The sequence below is a fragment of the Amblyomma maculatum genome, chromosome 1 (genome assembly GCF_055883805.1).
Source record: "Amblyomma maculatum isolate TAMU_Amacu chromosome 1, ASM5588380v1, whole genome shotgun sequence".
NCBI classification, from domain to species: Eukaryota; Metazoa; Arthropoda; class Arachnida; order Ixodida; family Ixodidae; genus Amblyomma; species Amblyomma maculatum.
Window position 1 is genome coordinate 464187922 of NC_139344.1, and position 26030 is coordinate 464213951.

The window sequence follows — 26030 nt, forward strand, 5'->3', positions numbered from 1 at the left end:
GCTTGATTATTATACGTCTCTACAGCTAAATGAAGAGATTTCATGATGCAGCTCTTCTTACCGGTTTAAATCCTCATTTTTGTTAATTTTTAAGCACTTACGCTTATCTTCTGGCCTCTAATCGAAGGCTTTGTGACTACGCAAATGCGTTCAAATTTCTGTATTCTACGAAAAAACTTGGCGTCATCTCGTATGTTTCAAGGAGGCAATTTCCCTGCTAGAGTGAGCGTAAAGCTCCTCTGAATACGGCCATCGTTTTTCTATCTAGCGTAAGTCTCAAGTCCAACCACCTAGTTACAAAACTGATCGGCAAATTATTAATAGGTGCTGCGAACACAGGACTATCTGTGATCTATCCGTGATCTTAAATTTATCTGCCAAATGGTATCGGAGTGTGATCAGAAAAGCTTCTTGGAAAATATGTCGCCAATAGGTATATATGACAAGCTCGCTGCTGTAGACATCTGAAAAAAAAAACGAGCAAAATTAACATAAAGCAGCGCAATGTATAATACGAATGGGCAATGATATACTGCAGTATCTGCGAAAAAACAAGATATTTGCTTGGCCAGTAGCGAACAGCAACAGCCTGAACGCTGTTTAGGTCTAGCTTTAAGCAAACCTGAAATCTTGTAAATGCAATGATTCGCCACGCTAAACGCATACATCTCCGAAACAGGTTTCAGAATGCCGGCTCTACTACTAGGAAACTTTCGTCTCTTTTAAATACCTTCCCACACAACCAGCAATATCCATAGGATCTTCACAAAAGGTCTCAATATCAAACGTCATTTTTGTACACCCATGAGATGTCCATGCGTCCATTATTAAAAGATCATCTTTTAGTGGATATCCTCATGACCTTACCTTTGCGTGGTCGTGAAGATATCACACAGTGTACACAACTTCGATGTTATAATGTGACTTTCAGTGGACATGCATAGTTCAGCAAATTTGTACTTCAAATTTTGATTCGGACTAATGAAACATCTGTTTTGCTGACACATCTAGATTGTGTTTCTAGAGGTTCGCCGCAATTTCAGGCAGCGCGCACTAGCCAAACGTGAATGTTACCGCACCGGCCTACTAAACTTTTTTTTTTTCTTTAGCTACCGAATTCCGCTGATAAATACCATATGTAGATTTGACTAACATATTCAAATTGTCGACTACATTAATATATGCTATTGCAAAAATGTCACAAGGTGCGAAATTTAAATTGCCGTAAGAAATTAAATAATCGAAATATCCAGTAATTTAATAGCATTTTAATGCAGTTTATTTTTCGTGCCGTGGTGTTGGATCGTGTTTGCGTAGCGTACTGTGCGTGAGCACGTGCCCGTGAGTTGAGCTTCCTGGAAATTTGACTGATTTGATGTGGTTCATTGTCTCCGGGCGCTACCAGAGAAAAACGTGGGGGTAGCTCGTTGTGCGGACCGGATAGAGGTAAGTGGAAAGGCAGGCAGAGTCTTAAAGTAAAGCCCCTCAATTTCATCTTCAAGACCCTGTTGTCCCTTCTCTGCCTCCTCTGCACAGCCCCCCCCCCCCCCCCCCTCCCGCGACCGAGAAAACGCGGTCCGCAGATGACTCATGCCACAGTGCATGATAAAAACGTGGGCAGCTCCTTGCTCGTGCCGGAGAGGTTGAAGAGGACGTTGGAGAGACTCGCTGCCTGCCTACATTCGCGATCAAGAAATAGTGCATTCTTTGTGGCGAGCGAAAAATACTAAATGCCTTGCCTGCAGACTTGTTATGTGATACATTTGTTATGAACATGAATAATGCGTTTATTGGGCGACGCGCTGTCACTTTCATGAGATCTTCGGCAACTCTACCACAAAATTAGCGCGGAGTAGCACGCCTTTTTTTTTTTCTTCTTTCATGGCGTCCGCGGCGTTCATCTCGTTCCCTTCCCTGCCTACGCTGCGCAGCACCACAACACAATAACATAATGCACGTGCGAGCGAGAAGACGCGGTCAATTTAAGTGCAACGCGGACGTGTGTCCACAGATGACTCATGCCTTAGTACATGCCTATTGCTATACACCCAGCGGTCGCGAGTGGCGTCGTCGTATTTTGGGGACGTCTGCTAATCTTGGCGCTTCCGAGTATTGCAGCTCGCGCTTGGTGTAATAGTTATGCACCCTACCAGTACATTCCTGTACAACCGGAAGCGATCCCTGGAAGCCGGAAGTGTCATTGTGCCTGGCATGCATATGTTGCATGGCTGACACAAGCTCACATCGCCTCGACCGCTCTCTGAATTGCTGCCAGCCGCATATCGTCGCACGCGCGTCACACGGCCACATCTTCGCTGACGAAGTTGACAGCAGCAGTCATTTCAAGCTGTTAATCGCCCTGCATTGCCTTGTTCGTGAAGTATGTTTCTTCAAAGGTACGTATACGTTTCAGCATCACCTAAGAGCACGACTTTTTCTGCTATGCCTAAAGCAAGAGCGAAGACATGGGCAGCACGGGCAGCTGCGAGGAATACTCGTGCCACGTTTTCTGCTCTTGGTGAACCCGACGAGTGTGCAGAAGCGCATAAACCAGAAATGGTAGTTGGAGAGCTAGCCCGCAATGACAGCCCGGAGCCCACCTCTGCCATGTTTGACCCAGAGTTTATTCCCGCCGCGCAAGGATCGCCTGCGTCATCGGAACCTCTAGCTTTTTCTTTAAGCGGCGAGCCATTTTGCGCGCGTCCAACGCCTAGCAAATGTGCGAGTGACATTGCTGATATTGACATAAAATGTATTTTGCGGGAGTGGATACTAGAAGAGAACATTACGCAGAAGGCCGCGACATCCCTGCTTAAAAAGCTGTCAAAGCATAGCTGCTTTGCAGATTTGCCGCGCGACTGCAGAAGCCTCCTAAACACGCCCAGGCCAACAGCACTTGCTGCGAACATCACTTTTTGCATGCCTTCATCGCAAAATGGGTTGCCGCTTTGCCATTTTTTGTTCAAGTTTTTTTTAGAAAAGCTAGAGTGGCCTTTATTAGCTCACTTCAGAGAATAAGATTGTTGTCTTGCTATGCGTGCGGTGCTAGCTTGTTCACACTGTATATTTTTCTGAATATTATGAAGAGTGTATGAAACTCTCTTTTCCTTTCTTGCTGTTATTACGCTCTACTTGTCCTTGTTTTCCTCTCCCTGTTCCTTTATTTCCACTGGCTGCAGCTCAGTACTCAGGTGCTTAAGTTATTAAATAGCAATTGCAGTGGCTGGCAACAATTTTTCCTTCTTTTTGGTATTTTAATAATGAACCACAGCTACTATACTGCTGTATTTGTTTCAGTGGCTGCAAGGTCAAACATGCAGTATGTTGCAACAGTGGATGATGTGCAAGCAGTTATAAAGAAATGGCTCCAACATGCTCCATGCTGTCTTAAACAGTAACAGGAAAGGCTTGCAAAACAAGGTATGAAAATTTAGCCGCTATTTTGTACAAAACTGTGTATGTACATACCAGTTAGATGCCTGTTTAAGCATGGCTTGAATAAATTTAAATGAGCGAAGGAAGCGTGATTTTGCATGGTTTACCAAGGCTGTACACGGTTTGAATTAGGGGGGTGCTCAAGCTTCTAATTAACAGTAGATGCGAGAGTGCCTTAACACCACCTTTTCATTCCGCTATTTTTTAATTTTTTTTAGTTGGTTTTTGGGGAAAGGAAGGCACAGTATGTCTCAGTTTTTAGTGGACACCTATGCTTAATTAGGTTGAAGTTATTCAGTCCCAGCGAGGTGAAATCTGAAGTTGTAGCCTAAATAGTGCAGCTTACACTCTAAAACAACTTCTAACCTTAATTGAAAAAGAAGTGAACACAAATTGTTAACTATCCTTGTTACAGAGACAACAGGTTGTGAAATTTTTATTCACTTAACTACGGGCATGTTAATAGGCTTATTTTCTTCGCACGTAAAGGTTTTACATCCATTTTTTTTTTCACTGTTATATAGCTGTAAGTTCTATTGCCAGCCTTCAGACAAGTTTGTTTTGTGCATACGGCCTTTCTTTTGTGACTATTTATTTTCTGTTACCTGTAAATTTCTTAATACCCCACTCTATTGTTCATTTCATCTTTCATATTTTCCAGGAGGCACAAGCACGGACGCAAACTGAAACCCATGAAGAGGGGAAGGTGTTTGAAAGCTTGCAGTCCTTTTGTGAATAAAACTATAACTCACGCTATGTGGTTTGCTCAACAGCTATCCCTAGCTCCGTTGAAAGTGCATGCTTGTACATCTTGGCAATGTCCATGCAATGTCCAGAGACTGATTTGGCAATGTCCTCTAGACATCATAATGAATGTCCATGTGGACGTCCACTGTGAGGCAATAGGGACATCTCTGGAATATCCACTGGACCAATTGTGGGTATTTGTGGAGATCCTCTGAATATTAAATATTTTGAGGGGTGCATTTTATGGACATCTCCTGGATCTGATATGGTTGTCTGGGTTGAGAGGTGTCAAAAGGTCTAGAGGCAATGAGACCGATATTGCGCCCTGTTTTGGCGCTGAAAATGTAGAAAAGGCAAAACACACGTTCTGTCCTTTTCTTTTTGAGTAGAAGACAACAGCATCCGACAGCGCTAGAGCATGGCTCATCTCTAGATTCTGCACATGCTCTGCTACCTTTACCGGGTGAGTATTTCTTTCACTAAAAAGCATTCGTTAGTTGAGTCGTTGTGCGTGCCTTTTCTCTTCTCTATGTTCGTCTTTTTTACTGGCTTTTTTCAAGAACTAGTACTAACTGATCCAGATTTCAACTCCATGGCATCTATCGTCATGTACCCCAACTCCACCGTGTGACAATCTGCGTATTTGCTATTGATTAGACAGGACTTATTAATCTTTCCAAGGGAAGGAAAGCGTAGCAGGGGGCAGCAGAACGTTAGGTGGGCAGATGAGGTTAAGAAGTTCGCAGGGGTCAAGTGGATGCAGCTAGCACAGAACCGGGTTAATTGGAGAAATATGGGAGAGGCCTTCGCCCTGCAGTGGGTATAGTCAGGCTGCTGCTGCTGCTGATGATGATTAACGTCGATTGTTTTCAGCCTAAGCTCAATAAATCTTAAGCGCAATAAGTTGGTGAATTATCCGTTGATAACGCACGAAATTATGTTTTGTTATCGTTTTTTTTTATTCCTTCAAGCATTAGAGCGGTAATCATTGCCCTATTTACAAAGGCTTTACGCAAAATATGTACCAGAACTATACCCCTGTTATCTTGCTTTGCTAAGCACACATTTAAAATGCAGGTGCTTTTTAATGGCAAATTTTTGCATAAGCTTAATAATCTGTTCCCGTATTAGTATAACTTTGTGAAACGTAAGGTGAAAGGTAACTGTTATTTTTTATATAATATTGACTTGATTGATGTTATTCCTGGTCCATTCGGTTATGCGCGGATGATTGTGTTATCTTCAAGGAAATTGTGTCCCATGATGATCATGATGTGTTGCAGAGATGCCTTGCAGAAATTACTCACTGGTGTTCCAATTGGGTAATGGAGCTCAATGCGGAAAAAACTGCACTTTTACGCGTAACAAGAAAAATATATCCTAACATTTTTCCGTACTAACTTGGAAATGGAACTGCTTTCGAAGTTGACAAATACAAATACGTAGGCGTTATTCTTAACAATAAGCTCAAGTGGTCCGCCCATATTTTAGATGTTTGCTCAGCTGCACTAAAAACATTATGGTTCATAAAGAGAAAGCTTAAAAACGTGCCTGTAAGAACTAAAATGTTAGACTACAATGCAATAGTGAGATATAAGTTAGGATATGCTTCCGAACTCTGGGACCCGCTTACTATAAAGGACACTAAAGAATTCGGACGAGTCCAGAGAAAAGCTGTGCGATTTATATACGGGAAATATACCAGGAAGGATTCGCCGTCCTCAATAATAATACAAAATAAAATACAGACACTCGAAATACGCAGAAAAATTTGTCGTCTTGTACTACTACCATACTACTCTTTCTGTAAAAAATAATAAGGCGCTACCAGCGTCCATATGTCGGCCTTCTACGAGGAGAATACGACACAGTCATGAGTATCTGCTTGCACCGATCTTCGCAAAACAAACGCTTACAAGTACAGCTCTTTCTCTCGAACGGTGAACGAGTGGAATTCACTCCCCATTGTTGTATTTTAGTGCAGCGATTTCATGGTTGCATTGCTAAATAATATTTGTACAAGTTAGGGATGTTGACGTTTCATTTGTGGTTCTTTTTAGGGCATTATGTTCATTTCATGTTACATTTTATACGCTTTTTTATGCCTTCTTTTTGCTTGTAAATAGCCCCTCCTACTTGGGCCAAAGTATTGGCCTGCAGTATTACTAAATAAATAAACAAAAAAAAAGGGTTGTAAATGTCACTTGTCGACTTTTTCTATAGGTTGAACCGACCGTTTAACTGTAACACAGTTTCGTGTTCATTGTTTCGGCATATTAAGGAGATCTTTGATATCGCTTGCCATAGCCGGTTATTATGTAAACTCTCTATGCTGGGCTTTCGTGGTGTTTTCTTGGGCTTTTCAAAATCTTTTTTTTTTTTTTTGTAGCCGAGAATGGGCAATACGTTGAGATAAGTGTGAGCCAGGAGCGACCTTCTGAAAATTAAAGCCGGCGTCTCGTGAGGGTTCATACTCACTCCAGTTTTTATTAAACACCTAAATTATTGACCTCGCAAGTCCTATACCTAAATGCCTGTTTCAGTAAGTTGACGATACTACCTTCACAGCCCTGTCCATTAGTTACACGGATGTACTTTCTAATATTTCAGCACTAGCAGTGTGCGCTATGAACTCATTTTCATGAATTCTGATTAAAGCCAGCCCATCCAAATTGAAACTTAACTGCTTTCGTAGCCCATTTAAAGGATGGCTCCTAGCTCTCAGCTCTACATTTATCGATCTGATCACTCTCATTGCAAATGCAGGCCTTGAAATTTGTACGTAATTTAGAGTATCTGCGTTTGTTAGGACTGTGTACCTTTCATAGCGTGCGCACTTTCACGTTTTCAAATGGCTACGGGCCTATGTCTGTGTAATAGAAAGTAATAGATAAAATATAACACATTCAGAAGGTAACATGCTTGTCAATAATTTGTGTATAGCCTACTGTGCTACGACGTCACTGTTCGCGGTAAATCTGTGGTTCGTTGGGAGGTAAGGATTAATCCTAACCTGCACTGGTCGTTAAACCTAGATATGATTTAGGGCTTGGCTATTATTTAGATCATTCTAAAACACTATTTTTGCCAGCGTTTGACAGGTTTTCGATAGAAATTGTCACTTGAAGTATTTTTGGAATATAAAAAAAGACCCTACTATGTTCCCACACGGCCCTTTCGACCAAATAAAAATTATTGAGTTGTCTGACTCTCTAAAACATATGGAAAAATAATTAGCTGCTATTAGGTTATGTTCTTTTTTTAACGTGTTAAAATAAATACATTCTTCGGTCCAAAACAAAATAATAGCTAAAATATATGCCGAGATACTGGGTTTATTATAAAGTTTACCTTTCCTAAACAATTTAGGTATTTATCACGTAACGTCTACCACTTCTCGGTCTCGCTGCATCGATAGTAGTTCATCGCTTGTGAAGAGTATAAATGAGTCCAATTACAGAGTCAGCTCAATATAGAGAGATTTATTGTATATTCCGTTTGAGCTGCATAATGACATACAATCTATGCTTGGCTGCGCGTACTACCTCAATGAAAAGCTGTAATGACAGAATGCGGATTTTATAGGCTTTTTGGTACATGTTTGTTTGAGCTAGCATCTTAATGAGGTATCCCTTTCCTCTTTTATATTAAACTGTTTAAACACGATTTCATTATATTGTCACGTGGGAGTAACAATGCCGTAGACGACAAACGAACATACTAGCGCAGGCTGGAATCAACTTCCTTAGGCTGACTTTCAGCCACAAAATAACTAATACGGCGGAGTCGATCGCAGCAATCATGCTCGACTGTCGTCGGACTGCAAATGTCGTGGCCCCGTTAACGCTCAGTTTAATGGAGGCGAAGAAACATCGAGATAAAGCGGCAAACGGTGGCCAGAATAACCCGGAACATTGTAGAAACATACGCGAGTCCCTGGAATCTTCGAGATACACCTCGATGCATCTTCGGAAGCAAAGAAAATGATAAAGCTACATCTCGCGACAACGAAAATGAAAAAGCAAAGTTCACAAATTATTCCGCGCGCTACAATGACAGAGATAATGCCGAATGCAGGTGGCTGTCGAAAAATCACAAAAAGATTTGAATGATTCGTGTCAATATAATTGCGTGTTTCCGCCGTTTAATACGTGGGAGGCTTTAGGAGACCACTTGTGTCGCATGCCCTAGGATAAGTAATAATACTGGTATGACTATTATAATATTATCATTACCAAACGAAGCAGCTGACTTTCAAAGTTGTGCGAGAAAGCAATGATGCTGTGCAAACAGCATAACCGAATCCTTTAAGCCGGAGAGCATTATGTCTGTTGTCCTGAAGTAATACACTCTGAAGGGCTATTTGGTTCACACTAAGTGAACGAGTAAAACTGCACGAAAATGATGGGACGTAAGAAACACACAGGCGGAACGTAAGTCGTCTCACTTAACGGAAGGTTCCTGTTAGGAGAATTGTGTCCTACCTTAGCGCTAACAACCTGTCAATAATGGAAGCGGATAAGGAGGGTGGCTTCATTGTCCTGCCGCATGGAATGTTTGCTGAAAAAGCCAAGGCAGCAGTCTTAAAGAACTTCAAACCCGTTGAGTTCCGAATCAAATTCCAAAGAAGGCAAGCTATCCAACTCCTGAAGCGAATGAACCTCGATTCTGTTGCGCTGGCCGTTTCAAAAGCTGAGAGTGGCTCTTTGGAAATATTTTTTACTGGCAAGACACACGAGAAGGATTGCCCTCTTCGGGCAATTATATAGGAGAGAGGGAGCTGGCAACATGCTCGGGGTTCCTTCCTGAAGACACACCTCGACAAGCTTGTTGGGTGTGATCCTTTCCTCATCCGCAGCTCTAAGGACCTGGTGGCCGTTCTAGAAAAAGGGATCCCAACACCTTGTACAGCCTTCTCAATTGACGTAGAGGACTTATTCTACTCCGTCCCTCATGACGGCCTGTTTAAAGCAATCAGGAACAAAATTGACGAACATGGTGAAATAGACTTCCGGAACACTGCCGGCATCAGCACTGACCAGTTTCTAGAACTTGTACACTTTTACCTCAGCTCTACTGCTAGCCTTTACGATGATCATTATTATGTCCAGAAATCTGGCATTTGTATTGGGTCATCCGTTGCTCCTGCTTTTGGCATCTTTTGACAGGCGCCTGGAACAAGAGCTTTTAAAGCATTCGGTGCTACATGTATTTTCTTATGTTGACGACTATCTTGTGATCCTAGATTCCTCTTCTAACCTTGACCTCGACTGTGTAGTCGCTAACATTCTTGACTCCTTCCCCTCTGAGGGGCAAGGCTTACACTTCACTCACGGATTGACAAGGGACCACAAGATCCAATTTCTTGGCCTTAAATTGTTTTTCTCCGAAGCTCATGTTTGCTGGTCGTACTGTCCTCGCGCTAACAAAGGCCTTTTGCCTTTTACGAGTGCTCACTCTCAACTAGTGAAACACAGTATCATCATGAACAGTTGTCTCTCTGCTCTTGAGAAGTCACGTGCTCACTTTATTTCATCAAGTTTCCGGAATTAAGTCCAGCGGCTCAAATCCTCGGGCTACACTCAGCACTTAATTCTTAGTTCATGTGAAGGCATTCTTCAGAAGTTAAAAAACACTGAAATGAAAGAATGATGCAAAGACAAGATTCCTACAGTTGTAATGCCTTATTATCAATCACTGTCTATCTCATAATATCAAAAAGGTAGCAGGCAGATATGGGTTCTGTGTTGTAGTTTCGGCACCTGTAAAGCTGAAAAACGTTTGCCCATTGCTTTCGAGAGAAAAGGAACGAAGAGACACGGAGCACAGCACGTGCAGGATAAACCATTAGACTAAGTTCACCAGGTATGCTTCCGGGGTTATCTACCAGATACATCTATCTTGCGGCCGGGTATACATCGGCCAAACCGGCCGGTGCTTCAATAAGTGGGCCCTTGAACACAATAGGTCTATGCGCACCGGCACAGGTAGCAATTTACATCTGCATTGCAAGAGCTGCAGATATGATCCCTGTTTGGATTGAACCACCTTCCTCGGTAGGGCAAGGGACAAAACTGAAATGGAGGTCAATAAGGTCTTCCTAATTGCCAAAAATGTGACGACTGCATCAGTGCGCCGTCAGTATCACAATCGAGACAGGAGAAGAGTATCTGGAAGGGCATGTTCGGGTTCTACAGTCGCTTTGATTCTGCAAAATTCAAAAACAAAACTGCGCGTTGTTCGTGCCTGTGTGTTTCTTAAGTCACGTCTTTATCGCTCAGGTTTACTTGTTCAATATGTCTGTTATCAGCAGAAATGTTGCAAGCCCATAAAAAAAAGTCCGAAGGCATGAATATTAATGAACAGCGACTTTAAGGGAAGAAGATGCGATTTTCTGACTGGCTCCCACTCTTTCACAGATTTCAGCTGGCAGCTGCGACGACAGTCTGTAAATAACCCATGAAAGGACTTTGCATGACCGCAAATTAATTTGTGCGGCGGGCAGAAAACTGGGCAAGTTGGGCTGCGTACAATTGAAATGTGGTTTAACAGTGCGGACAACACAAACAAGAAGAGTAGAAGTGAGACAAAACGGCGCTGTGTTGCGTTTTTTTACCTTTCTTCTCCGTGTTGCTAGCGGTTTTAAACCATGTCTCATCTGTATTTCTTTTTTAGACTAATGCAGAAAACAACATATTTAGTGATATATGTTGGCAGAAGGCGTATTCTTGTACCTGTAACAACATTTGGGCACTATTGTGCTCAAAAAAACATCACTAAAGAGCAGTACGCCGAGGGAAAGGCGCCAGGGTACATGCAAGTGAAGGGTGGCCCGAAACCGGTGCACTAATTCTGAATAGCGGAAAATACCCACCTTGACCAGCACTCTTTTCGCCTCGTCGAGAATCTGGTGACCATTGTCAGCGGAACAGAGCACGAATGTCATGAGCACTACATCAAAGTGGCCGTCCGGAAGTGCCCGCATATCTTCGCCATGACCGCAGATCGAGTTCTCCAAGTGGACCTGGCGGCCGGTAAGCAGCATGTTCATCCAGACATAATACAAACCATATATTCCTCGTTGATCACCCCCTCCACAAATAAGGCTCTGAAGCCTTTTTACGGTCAGCTATCAGTGTCTAAAATTTAGGCACCGTTATTACAATTAGCGCAATGATATTTGTTGGTGCTAAGGAAGTGTGAGCCTGCGGCTCTCTGTCCAATCTAGGACAAGTGGCTACGGCGAACACCGGCGGCATGCTTCGTTGGAAGCAGTGATGCATGCAATTGTCGAAGCAGCAAGGAGTTTGAGAAAGGTGATTACGATTTCAAAAGCGGAATACACTCATCCAGCACTTAGGCACCCGCAGTTTCAAAGAAGCAAATCCGTGACAGGTCCTGCCTCCAGTAGGTATGGATGGAACAGCCACAAGTACAAAGAACAATCAGTTCGCATACTTATCGACTCGCATGCTCTCGATCATATGATTCTAGCTGAATTTAGGCAACATAGAAGGCTGTTGTAGCGCTGACAGCATCCTATACCGAGAATATGGAGTTGTGTAAGTTGTGTGTAAATCATGAAAAAAGAACAGCTGGGGTTCAACATTTTTCAAACCTACATTATCGAGTGTAAGCTCTGCTTTGTGCGCTTTGGTTAGAACTATAAGCAAGGGTTTAACTATAATGTGCTCTGCAGTAGCTATCCAACGAGACACTGCGGAATGCACCATATTAGAATGGCAAATGATAGTGCTAATTATTGTAGCTAATTATTTAGGTAAACTGTCAGGTTGTACCGGATCTTGCAGTAGATATCCATTGATAACAGCACAATACATTTTAGATTGCGATTTTCAATATACAAATAATTAGTATAGGATTATGCTTGCTCTCGTCATCACACGGTTTAATCATTATATTTTGCATGCTTAACTATATATGGCTATTTCTCAAATACCTTATCACTAACTATAACTAGATAATATGGTTGCATTGACCATCAACCATACACTGATATATACATACAGCATACTTGGTTTAGCCTTCTACCCGTCGCGGTTGACCATTGTTTAAGATACTCGGTTACTGTATTGGACTGCACGGGTTCGAACCCGATAGCGGTGGCCCCTTTCTTAAGGAAGAGAAATGCATAGGAATCCGTGCATTCTGCTATGGCAGTGCATTATTACATACATTATTAGGTTGTCCAGATAATTCCTTCCTCCACCGCAGCATTTCTTTGTTTCTTTCATTCCCACATTCATTCCTTTTCCTAACTACGGCGGGGATCAGGTGTCCATGGTGAAGCGTGACCATCAAAACCCGTTTCCTTTACTGTAAACCAATTTATATTTCTTCCTTCGACATCTAGAGAAACTGCACACAGCTCCGGCGTGGGCAGCACGGGGCCTACGATCTTTTATACATGCTACGCATTTTGTTTTTGCAGAAACGCCCGTTTCAAACTCACCTCGGCTGGAACTACCTGACTTTCTTCCCCCCCTCCCCCCCCCCCTGGTAACAGCTGCTTGCTTGATTTGTCGACCTCTGGAACATCGATGTGCCCTTGCCGTGCTTAAAAGAGGGCAATCGACAGGCTGCGCAGGTGGCAGGCAGCGGTGGCAGGCAGCATGGGCCTTTCGATTCGCTATAACCGCTACGCAATATTTTGCAGCTTGCTGGTTTTAGTATCTTTTTGTTAAAAGTCATCTTGCGCACTGCTGCTGATGGCGCTGCTGCTATTGCTGCTGTTTTATCAGTAAACCCTCATCACAGAACATGGCGGAATTTCGGCCCGCCTTTAGGAAGTGATTGACGAAGAAATGTTTTAGTATCCTCCACTTGTAACTGTCCTTATCACCGTAGAAATTGTTCTGTATCTTCGTCGAGGTTTTGCAACAAGCCGCATCGTTTTCGCACAACCTGTAAATGCGCATCTTGTGAATAAGCGGTAAGGAAAACCGTGGCTGCCCATTTAACACCTCAGAATGCAACGATGCATTCAATGAACTTGCTGCGAATGGTGTCGGAATTGAAAGCTAAATTAAGTTAGTTTTCGACAAGTATGATACAGTGTTTGAATATCTAGAGAATAAAAAGAAATATATGGCTACAAGAAATTGGTAGAAAACAACGAAGCTGAAAAACCCTATGCAAGCGAAGAACAAAGCTTTGAATGAACAAACGAGAGCAGTACATCCGCAGACTGAACATGGAAGTACATGGATGGAATAATTTACATGGAAAGTCTCAGTCTTGCATGGAAAGTAAGACTGAGATCTTGAATTTTTGTATCGCTTGCTAGCGAAGGCTGGAAAGGAAACATTCAGCTCTTCTAGATTTCGCCAGGCATCCCTAAAGCAGAAATGGATGGAACGTCTTATCCTTCTCATGGCCGACAATTCGATTGTGAAGCTTCTAGGCAACTTTACTCCGGAAAAGAAACGGTTTCTCTGGCTAGCCATTTTAAAAGAAACTGAACTTAACTATGCCTTCGTGTGGCAGAACGACGGGCGCATCTTTGTTGGAAAGGAAGAAGGTGAAGAGATATTTAGGATCTATGACGAACGTGATCTGGATAAATAGTACTGATATTGTTACGGTGCGCAATATCGAGATGACGACGACGCGCTGGTATGGTGTTGTGAAGAAGACGACGCTCAGGCTAAGCTGGGTTCGTTCTGGTGGTGTGTGCTTCTGACAGTTAACTAGCGTTTACCGCTGTGTACGTTTCCCTTGACATTTGGTGGAGGATTGCTGGAAGTGCGCCTATAGCAAACCCGGATCTGTGTAGTGGCCGCCAGATTGGTACCATCACGATGCCATCCGACGCGACATCAGCTTCAGCTGCACCACCGGCTTCCACAGCCGTCATGAGGCAGCCTCGTGACCCGGGCACCTTTTGCGGCACCGACCATGTCGACGTAGAAGACTGGATTGGTATGTACGAGCGCGTCAGCAAGCACAATCATTGGGACGCGACCCTCATGCTCGCTAACGTCATCTTCTATCTGGCGGGTAAGGTGCGCGTCTGGTTTGAGACGCATGAAGACGATATCGTCCTGGGACATGTGCAAGGAGTAGCTTCGCGATCTATTCGGCAAGCCGATCGGACGCAAGCTTGGCGCGCAAAGAGACGTCGCATCCCGTGCCCAGTCTTCGACGGAATCATATTTGTCTTATATTCAAGATACCCTAGCCTTATGTCGAAAAGTGGACAGCACCATGTCCGAGTTAGACAAAGTGGGCCACATATTAAACGGAATTGCAAACGATGTTTACAATCTGCTGCTTTGCAAAGGCTGTCCGACGGTCGACTCAATCATCCAAGTTTGCCGGCAGTTTGAGCAAGCGAAACACCGTCGCATTACTTCCCGCTTTGACCACTTGCCAAACACAGCTGCTACGTCTTCGTGCGAAGATAATGCAACCCTGCAGCATCCATTTCATCCCACCAACTTTACCAGGATTGTTCGCCGAGAGATAGAAGCTATGACGCCCGTTGCGTTCGCTCCTCAGCTGGCAGATGCTACTATAGCCTTAATACAATCTGTCGTCCGCCAGGAGTTCGTAAATGTGGGCCTCAACGCGAACGTGGGCTTCAACTCTGGCCAGTCTTCCTCATAGCCCTCGTTTCAACCTAACGCACAGCCATCTGTACAGCCCACCGTTCCGGTGGTAGCAGCTGCAGTTACGACTGCGCCCATGCCGACGTGATACCGCTACCGCTACCGCAACCCGGACGAATGGCGAACCTCGGATGACCGACCCATCTGCTTCAAGTGTTCACGTGTCGGTCACATTTCTCGTCATTGCCGCAGCCGTTGGATTCCGCCACTTCGACCCCGCTACTTTCCTGATCGCAGCGCCGAATATGGTCCCCACCCAAATCATTTCCCTGATACGCACTCTCGTCACTTTAATACGTCAGCCCCGCGCATGTCCAGCCGCTCACCGTCGCCTCAGACCAGGAGGTCCCACTCGCCCTTACCTCGCCGTGCATAATCTCCCCACTTTTCTGGCTCTCTTCCGGAAAACTAACCAATGCAGCTCCCGGAGGTGATGCTGCATTGACGACCCGGCCCGAAAATCTGCTGACCCTCGTTCATCGCCGCAACCTCCTATACATCTGTATGGATGGTGCCTCGGTTACTGCCCTCATTGACACTGGTGCCCAAATTTCAGTCCTCAGCTCATCATTTTGCCGCCGTCTCAAAAAGTTTGTCACACCCGCCGCTTCATGCGCCGTTCGTGTCGCCGATGGAAGCGTCGCTGCCGTCTTGGGACTGTGCACTGCGCGCGTGTGTATTTCCGGTCGCACTACTCCTGTCCTCTTCACTGTTATCGACCGCTGCCCTCACGAAGCGATCCTGGGCATTGACGTTTTAACGGCCCATTCTGCCCTGACTGATTGCTCAACTGGCCTTCTTTGCTGAGATCTGCATTACGGCTCCGAAAACACCGATGTCAAGCCCCGCCTCCGATCCGCCGAATTTGTTCGTCTACCGCCCGAAGCTGCTATTTATGTTCCACGCAGTTCCTGACGGCACATACGTCCCTTGCCCAATTACCGATGTTCTCCGTCGCAACATCATACTCCCTCATACCGTCGTGATTGTCACTGCTAACCGCACCTATCTTCCTGTCCTTAACTTCAGCCGCTCGACCCAAGTTTTACGCCATGGCGTCGCACTTGCTAATCTGTTTCCTTTGGCGGACTGTGAAGTTGCTGCTCTAACGCCTCAGCATCAGTCGGAGCAGTATATATCAGCTACTTACCATACGAACCTCTTTTCAAGCATGATATCTGCGGATCTGCTAGAGGACCAAGCCAGAGCTCTCTTGGACCTTTTGCTGTCGTACACTGATATACTTTATTTCGGGGACCGACCATTGGGCCAAACATCCGTCGTGACCCACCGAATCAATACGGGTGACGCCAGCCCCGTCCACAGACGGCCATATCGTGTTTCCCTTACTGAGCTGCATGCTAACAGAAAGAAGTTGACAAGATGCTGGCGTAAAACATTATTGAGCCTTCCTGCAGTCCCTGGGCGTCCCCTGTCGCATTGCTCAAAAAGAAAGACAAAAGTTGGAGATTTTGTTTCGACTATCGCCTCCTTAAATCAAATAACAAAGAAACTGTTTATCCTCTTCCGCGAATTGACGACTCGCTTGACTGCTTGCATGGTGCCAGCTATTTTTCTGCTATCGACATGCTTTCAGGCTACTGGCAAATTACTGTCGACGAACGGGATCGCGAGAAAACGACATTTGGACTGTGTAACGCTTCTGCGACATTCGAGCGCATGATGGACTCGATCCTCCGTGGCTTCAAGTGGACAACACGTTTATGCTACTTAGATGACGTCGTCGTTTTCTCTTCCATGTTCGCAACCCACCTTGATCGAATTTTTACTGTCCTGGCCGTTTTTCGCCGCGCCGGCCTTGAACACGCCAAAAAAGGCAGCTTCAGTCGGCGCCAAATCAAAGCCCTGGGTCATTTGGTTGGTGCAAATGGTGTGCAGCCCGACCCTGACAAAGTTCGAGCCGTGCGCGAGTTCCCTACCCCGCGTAGCTCAAGTGACGTGCAAAGCTTCCTTGGCCTGCACGTCACTTTGCACTTCTGAAAAAAAAAACGTACCTTTCACATGGGGTTGTGACCAAGCCTATGCCTTCACGACGCTTATTTCCGCCCTCACTACACTTGTTCTGGCACACTTCGATCCTTCTGCACCTACCGAACTGCGCACCGACGCTAGCGGCCATGGTATTGGGGCTATCCTTGCCTAGTCCCAGCATGAGTCCTCCCGCGTCATTGCTTATGCGAGCCGCGTGCTTTCGTCCTCTGAGCGCAATTATCAGTTACAATTACTTGTTTGGGCGCTGACCAAATTCCGCTCTTTTTGTTTGGGCGGCCCTTCTGTGTAATGGCAGACCATCATGCTTTATGTTGGCTGTCCTCACTTAAGGACCCCCCAGGCCGCTGGGCCTTGCAGATAGAAGAGTACGAATTTACTGTGGTATACAAGTCCGGCCACTTACACCAAGACGCTGACTGTTTGTCCCGCCATCCCGTAGATCCTCCCGATTTGTCCGACCATACTGCTGACTACTACATTTTGTCCATCTCGGACTTTATAAATATTGCCTCCGAACAGCGTCGTGATCTTGCTCTGTAACCAATTATAGACCAGCTTCGCAACAACCGTGATTGTTCCGCCAGCATGTTAGTGCTCCATAACGAGACGTTATAAGATGGCGCGGACCTTTTACTGGTTGTTCCGGCTCATCTGCGCTCTACTGTCCTCGCCCAACTTTACGACGCCCCCTACAGTAGGACACTTGGGAGTATCACGCACGTACGACCGTGTGAGGCGCCGATTTTTCTGGCCTGGTCTCTACCGCTCTTTTCGTCGCTACGTCGCCGCTTGTGAGCCATGTCAGCGCCGAAAGACACCCTCGCTTCAACCTAGTGGGCCCCTGCAACCAATCTCAGTGCCGACTGAGCCGTTTTCTCGTGTCGGCTTCGATCTTCTTGGGCCTTTTTCGACGTCGACTTCTGGACACGGATTGCTGTGGCGACTGATTATACTACCCGATATGCTGTAACCAGGGCCATCCCCAGGAGCTGCGCCTCCGACGTTGCCGACTTTCTTTTGCATGACGTAGTCTTGATTCATGGCGCTCCGCGTCAACTGCTCACAGGTCGTGGCCGCTGTTTTCTTGCTACAGTGGTTCATGACCTTCTCCGCTCATGCGCTACTCGTCGCCAATTCACCACGGCCTACCATCCGCGAACGAACGGTCTTACTGAGCGCCTTAATCGCACACTGACCGACATGCCACGGCCGCTCTATGGAAGCGCACTGGGTGCGGCCTGCTGCGCCGCCGTCAATGGGCAAGCTGGGTTCGTTGTGGTGATGTGTGCTTCTGACAGTTAACTGCCGTTTACCGCTGTGTACGTTTCTCATAGGAGACTGGAATGCTAAGGTCGGGAGTGAAGAAATATCAGGAATTATAGGCAAGTTCGGCCTTGGCGAGCCAAATGAAGCTGGGCAGAGGCTAGTAGAGTTTTGTCAAGAAAACAACCTGACCATAGCGAATACTCATTTTCAACAGCACAAGAGGCGCCTGTACACATGGACTTCACCGGACGGTCTGTACAGGAATCAGATCGATTATATTCTTTGCCGGCAGAGATGGAGAAGCGCTATCCAAGCAGTAAAAACAAGGCCTGGGGCCGATTGTGGCACCGATCATCAGCTTCTTGTTGCCAAAAGTAAGCTTCGATTGAGGAAAACGCAGAAAACTAGAAGGCCTTTCAGGTATGATCTGGATCAAATTCCATTAGAATATGCTGTGGAACTAAGGAATCGATTTCAAGAATTAGATCTAGAAGACAGAGAGCCCGAAGAGATGTGGACTGATGCTCGTGATATAATACAAGAAGTTGCTATTAAGGTAGTTCCAAAGCAAAAGAAATGGAAGAAAGCAAACTGGTTATCTGAAGAGGCTTTGCAAATAGCTGAGGAAAGGAGGATGGCAAAAGTTATGGGGGAAAGAGAAAGATACAAGGCTCGCAATGCGGATTTTCCGAAAATAGCAAGGAGAGATAAGAATGCCTTCCTGAAGCAGTTGAGGACAACAGCCAATTAAGGAACACAAGAGCATAAGACAATCAAAGATATCAAAGGAAGCTTCTGTGCTAAGCTGGGCGTGATAAGGACAAACGAGGCAAGGACCTCACTGAAGCCTCAGAGATAAAGAAGAGGTGGCAGGAATACACAGAAGAACTGTACAAGAAGGACCCGAATGTGCAAACCCAACATAAGACGGTTGTGATTACTGATCTCGAGCCGGGAATCCTGAAGAGTGAAGTTGAATGGGCCTTAGCCAGCCTTGCTAAGAACAAAGCTAGCGGAATTGATGGCATTCCAGCTGAGTTGCTTCAAAGCCTAAACCATGACGCTGTTAACATTCTGCATTCTGTGAGAAGATTTGGAGAACCCTGCAGTGGCCACAGGATTGGAGGAGGTCAGTTTACATCCCCATTCCAAAGAAAGGCAGTGCCAAAGATTGTTCCAACTACCGCACGATCGCGCTTATTTCGCATGCTAGCAAGGTGATGTTGAAAATCCTCCATGGAAGGCTGCAGCAGTATGTGGATCGGGAGCTTCCGGAAGTGCAAGCTGGGTTTCGCAAGGGCAGAGGAACTAGAAACCAAATTGCCAACCATCGCTGGATCATGGAAAAAGCAAGAGAGTTCCAGAAACCCATCTACTTCTGCTTTATTGATTATGCGAAAGCGTTTGACTGCGTAGATCACAGCAGATTGTGGCAAGCTCTCCAAGAGATGGGAGTTCCAATTCACCTCATCTGTCTCCTCAGGAACCTGTATGAAGGACAAGAGGCTACAGTCAGAACTGGGCATGGTCTTACTGATTGGTTTCCGATTGAGATAGGAGTGAGGCAAGGCTGCATACTGTCACCCTGCCTATTTAACCTATATGCAGAGTGCATCATGAGGAAGGCCGGTCTGGACGAGTCTTCAGCTGGAGTGAAGATTGCTGGAAAACGTATCACCAACCTTAGATATGCGGATGATACCACTTTAATGGCAGAAAGTGAAGTGGAACACGAGAGACTTCTGATGCGCGTACAAGAGAGTGAGAAGTTTGGGCTTAAACTGAACATTAAAAAGACAAAGATCATGGCGTCTTGCCCGATCAAGTCCTGTAGCATCAATGGACAAGAAGTGGAAGCTGTGACAGATTTTCTCTTCTTGGGCTCCAAGATTACCTCGGAAGGAGACTGCAGCCATGAAATTAGGAGACGCCTGCTTCTGGGAAAGAGAGCCATGGTTAGCCTTGACTGCCTAGTAAAAAGCAGAGACATTAGTCTGCCAACCAAGATCCGTATAACTCGTGCTATGGTCTTTCCAGTTGTGATGTATGGATGCGAGAGTTGGACTGTGAAAAAGGCTGACCGCCGAAGAATTGACGCGTTTGAATTGTGGTGTTGGCGAAGACTCTTGAGAGTTCCTTGGACTGCCAGAAGATGAAATCAGTCGATATTGTCGACCATAAACCCTGACTGCTCATTGGAGGGTCAAATTCTAAAGTTAAAGCTCAGCTACTTTGGTCATCTGATGAGAAGAGAGGAGTCGCTGGAGAAAGATTTGATGTTGGGAAAGGTTGAGGGTCGCCGGAGAAGGGGTAGGCAGCGAACGCGATGGTTAGATGGCATCCTCGAGGCACTGCAGATGAAGTTATGTGATGTTAGGAAGATAGTGAGAGACCGGAAAGCGTGGCGTGATATGGTCCATAGGGTCACGAAGAGTCGGACACAACTGAACGACTGAACTGACTGACTGACTGACGTTTCCCTTAACAAGATTGATAAGTGGAAGGTAACTTCTGCGGAGTTCCGCTTTTCAGCAAAATAGCAGTTCTCGCGACGCTACTTTTGTTTATCATGACAATATTTTCGTAGCATTGTTTTAGCATTTGAAACATTAATTAAAATCTTTGCTACGAAGTTTCGTCTGACTGCACAGTTTTGAACCAGAACATTGAATCGCTTTTTCTAGAAACCTGCGCATTCATGTGTGCGTTATTTATAGACCACAGTCACGTACTAATGGAGGAATTGTTTCGATTTCTTGAATGAATGTTAGACAAAATTTCTGTACTCGTGCTTCCTGTTATTATTATGGGTGATTTTAACATCAGTTTGCTTCAACACCTCCTTGTTGGTAGCACCTTCGTTGACAATTTGTCTTGTAATGATTTCTGTAATATTATCAGTACCATTATCTGAGTCACTGATAATACTAAATCTTTATTAGACAACGACGACAGATGTCCTTGCTAGTGATTTATGCGATCACGTATCTAAACGTATAGTATCTGAAACAATTATCCCAATTATTGACAATAAAATAACATTTCAAGTGGTTTAGATGGCATTGCCGTGGCGCCAATAAATATGTTTCCTGATATTCTATATGGAATATTTGCCAGTGAAGTAATAAAGTATTATATACAGAAATATTTCCGAATAAAATGAAAATTTATAAAGGCATAGTTCTGCACCAAGGCACTAGTCGACTGCATTAGTAACTATTGTAACTATTGCTCAATATGAGCGCTTCAGTTTTTTGTTTTGTCGAGATAGTTGAAAAAGAGATTAACTGTAGGTTAACTAAGCATATAAATGAAACTACATTGCTATTTGCAACCCAGTATAGTTTGCAGATGCGTACGGTAACTTAATCTGCCCTTTTATGCATTAAAGGGAAGTTAGCACATAACACAGAATGTTTTTTTTTTTCGATTTTAATAAATATTTTGAACCAGTTACGCATAAAATAGTTTTGCAGAACTTACACACTACGGAATAAAGGGCGTTACACTTGAGCTATTTCGAGGCTATTTGTCAAACCGTTGGCAGTTGGTCGTTTTGATTTTTCCTCTGACTATGAAATAATTTAATACGGGATCCTTCAAGGTTCAATTTATGGCCCTTTATTATTTCTTATATAAATTAATGATATCATTGCTATCTTTGGAACATTTAATTTCTTGCTGTATGCTGATGACAAGAGTGCCTTTTTTTCCTCCCAAAACTTAACTTCTCCAGTGTCTGAAGCTGGCCAATTGTTTTAAGACTTGCCGAGATGGGTTTGTTTGGATTCTGAGTTTTAACGTCTCAAAGCGACTCAGGCTATGAGAGACGCCATATTGGAGGACTCCGGAAATTTTGACCAGCTTTGGTTTTTTAACGTGCATCGACATCGCACAGCACACGGGCGCCTTGCTTTGCATGCCTGTCAGGGTACCGTGCACGCATCGTTAGCTAAGCAGCCGCCAAGGCCGGGGTTCGGTCCCGCGTCCTTGGGCACAGGTAGCGCCATAGCCACTGCGCCCCGCCGGCGGGTATTTGTCGATATGGCTCTGTGCCAACCAGTGAATGTTAAATGATATTAAAGATATATAATTCTGGCAACTGCCAATAAATCAATAAATACAACTATCAATCGCTGTCTTTTCACATAGTTTCTTAGAATGTGTGTGCAAAAATATTTCAGTGCCATCTTTCACAAAAATCTCCGCTCTTCTTACTATTTTGACTTTGGAACCAGACAACTGTCCGAAATATACTATTCTGACCAAATTTCGCTCGCTTCTTCCAATGCACCTAACATAGCAACTATATATATTCCTACTGTCCAGTCCCCTGTGCAGTGCTGTCTGTTAGTATGTGGAGCGGGTACGAAAACAACAGTGGAAAGAATTCATATTTTGCAAACCAAAAAGGACTTCATTGGGTCTACAATTTGTCGAGATATTATTCTGTTTCAGTGTAGTTCAAAAGAAGTGAAACATTAAGTATCACAGCTCTCTATAATGAACGAATATCTGAATTTGTATAACGGTAATACAGAAGATATTGTAACACGTTTTTAAATACGCCTTTTAACGCTGATCACCACTGTCTTCAAAAATGTGAACTTTCTAAAACCTCAAATAATAACAGGCTATAAAACGCAGTTGATTCACCAGAAATTTTCTAACTTTTTGAACCATTACCCTGGTACATTTGAAATAATGGAATATTCACCCTTTTTCTGAACCTGCGTAAAAAAAAAAAAGAAACGAAAGTATACTCGCTGAAATTTAAGTGATTACATTACTTTCTTTCATTGTGTTCTTGCATGCACTGCTTTTGAATCAGCTCTCTTCAGGTACGCAAATGGTTGCTTTATGTATAACTTACTCCTCGTTTGAATTGTATATTACATACCAAAATCTAACCGATTATTTTGTGTTGCTCTGTGCCTGCGGAGCTGTGATGCACGTCCACTATGAAACCGAAGGACCATTCAGGTGACTTGAATATCACCTTTAGCCGCCTTGAGCGAAATTGCATTTTGCTTCAATTTGATTAAAGCAAACTAAGTTATTTGACCTCCACCAGGTTTCAAGGTGAAAGCAGGATAGGAAATTTGTAGTCGAGTTTGTACCCTTGTAATAGTAGAACTTACGCTTTAAAGTAGCTGTAAGGTTGAAACAGGTTTATCTCCAGCATAACACATCCACGAGCCATATATTGCTGATTAACATCTACGTCAGTTTGTGCAAGGACAAACTAATTAGGACTTCTGGTAGATTATCCCTATGGATGGTGCCACGGGAGCTGTGGTGTACAGTACCGGGAGGCAACCAAAGTGAGGTTATCGCCTCGCACTTAAGTGACGCCAGGAATGCACGTGCGCCATGAGAGCTGCAGAGCAGGTCGTACACTCTTTCCGACCGCTAGCAGGTTTCGCCCGGCTCGTGACTAGGAGAACTTGCTTTCGCATGCACTGATCTAGCGATAGAGAAGCATGTAGGATGTAGATGCTCCAAGGTGTGATCCACCAATATTCGTATATGTTCACCTTCGTCTTCTCCCACGGTAAGGTGCTGTGATCTGCCTCGCCGCACCGACAACAGAAACTATAAGTCGTTCTTGGTTAAACATTTTGAATGAAGTGGCGCTTGACTATTTAATGACAGGATAGAATGTAATAACAGTAGCCCTAGTCGATAGACTGAGCTCTGAGTAATTAGAGAAGGCCGTGTCACAGCAGTGCGTGAGTTCAGTTTTATCTGTGATTGGAAACAGAGAAACGAACCGCTTCAGGAGAGCTTATATTGCCTGATAACGCGCATCATGTAAAGCTCATTCTCGAACTTTTCCTCTCCCAGGTGGGAATGACCCTAATTATCTCCTCCTTGCGGAAAAGATACTATTTCTTCGTGTCAAAAAACAGAAGCCAAGCTTGACAGACATTAGCGTCACTGCTTGAGAGTAGCAGAACCCAGACAGGGTGATATACATTTGCCTACATATCGTTTTGTGTATTCAATTCTTTCAGTTACTTCCTTGAGCCAAGGTATTCATATTCTGCCTCCTTCCTTTCGCTGAGCAGCCTCATCTTGGTTTGAACTTCGTAAAAGTCTTAATAACGCGTTTTTTTTTTTTAAGTTTTAGAGTGGCAAATATTTTTATTGCATTCTGGGACTACAGTAATTTTCTCTAGCATGCGTATTGCTCTTGTTAGAGGAACGCCTTGTCGATTATTGCGAGCTTGGTAGCAGTCGCTTCGGGGCACTATGGCACATTACCGAAGATTGCTTACAGCATGAGATTCTGTAGATTAGCGCTATAATTTAGTCATTCTCGGTTGTTTGCTAGTGGTTTAAGCCTTGCACGAGCAAACCAGACCCTATTTCCTAAATCTTTAAACGAACGCACTAAGCAAGGGAGACAAATATGTCCTGTGCTTCAAAACAGCAGCTGTGAAGGCAGAGCGGCTGCTAGAAAAGAATGTAACTTCAAAGGCAACAGTATGAAGAGCCTTGTAGGACAGGCGAATTTAAATAAGTTATTAGCCCGTAAGGAATGCACCGCCTGTTTTCAATCTGTCTGATCTGTCATCCTGCTGTGGAGGCCACAAGATAAAGCCGTATTCGAAAACAATGCTGTCGCTTTTCCCATCGGCTGCTTTCAACACAGCAAGCAACCGTGTTTTATTCATTATGAATTTTTTTACTAAGCACTAAGTGGAAACCAGGTACTGAATATGCGACAGAAGTATTCGGACGGCTGCTATATGTTTAGTACCTGGTCGTAACGCTAGATTCTAGTGGACTGGACGCACGCATGCCTAAGGTCCGTAAAAGAGCGTACAGAGACTGAATTCGAAAAACAAAACCGCTATATAAACTTCCCTCCCACTTTATGGACAACACTATATACAGGGATACCGTGAAAGTATCGCAGTTACCGCAACTGTGACGTTTGTGATATTTAGCGCTTGAACTCTGAGCTCTATTAACATGCCGTCAGCCAGGCTTCTAGAGAAGCTACGCTTTCCTTTCGCAAGGGCGAGGAAAACTTCCGCGATAGCTTAATTGGCACCCTTCTGCACTAAACCTGGCGTTGTCTACGCCAGCATTGTTACCGTTGAGAGAGAAAAATCGTGAGGTGTAGAGTTCGTAGTTGGTATAGGTCACATAGCCGAGCACTGATTGGCTAGCCGGTTGTGCGACCTCAAGAGATGACATCCGGAAAGGAAGCTGCCGGAATAGTCTACTTGGTGATGCATTGTATGAAGAAATTACAGCAAAGTACGGGCATAAGACATAACAGAAGAGACCTACGCCAGTCACGAGCGCTCGTGACTGTCCTATGTGTCCTTCCTTTTGTCTTCTGTCCGTATGTTGCTCTGGCTGCTGCACCTTAAGAGATCACATCATCATCATCATCGTCAGCCTGACTATACCCACTGCAGGGCGAAAGCCTCTCCCATATTTCTCCAATTAACCCGCTTCTGTGCGAGCTGCATCCACTTGACCCCTACCAACTTAACCTCATCCGCCCACCTAACTTTCTGCCGTCCCCTGCTACGCTTTCCTTCCCTTGGAATCCAGTTTGTTACCCTAGGCGACCATCGGTTATCTTCACTTCACACTACATGTCCTGCCCATGCCCATTTCTTTTTCTTGATGTCCGCTAGAATGTCAGTAGCTTGAGTTGTTTCTCTGACCCACTCTACGCACTTCCTATCTCTTAATGTTACCCCTACCATTTTCCGTTCCACACCCCTCTGCGTTGTCCTCGATTTATGTAAAACCCTCTTGGTCAGCCTCCACGTTTCTGCCTTATAGGTGAGTAGTCCCAATATGCGAGTGCTTGCCAAATGCGCTCCATCTCAATCTTATTCTTCTTGCTATTTCATTTTCATGGTCCAGATCTGCGGTTACTACCTGTCTTTCGCTACCTAACGTAAACTT

The 26030-nt window shown here is 44.5% G+C and overlaps 1 protein-coding gene across 1 annotated transcript in view; it reads right to left on the bottom strand.

Moving 5' to 3' along the window:
• The window catches only part of LOC146209850 (thiol S-methyltransferase TMT1B-like), a 111134-nt gene that overhangs the window by 977 nt on the left and 84127 nt on the right, over positions 1-26030 (bottom strand). The window contains exon 2 of the mRNA XM_084604442.1: positions 11057-11206. Coding sequence (XP_084460568.1) covers positions 11057-11167 — 111 coding nt within the window. The 5' untranslated portion in view covers positions 11168-11206. The remainder of the gene's footprint in view (positions 1-11056; positions 11207-26030) is intronic.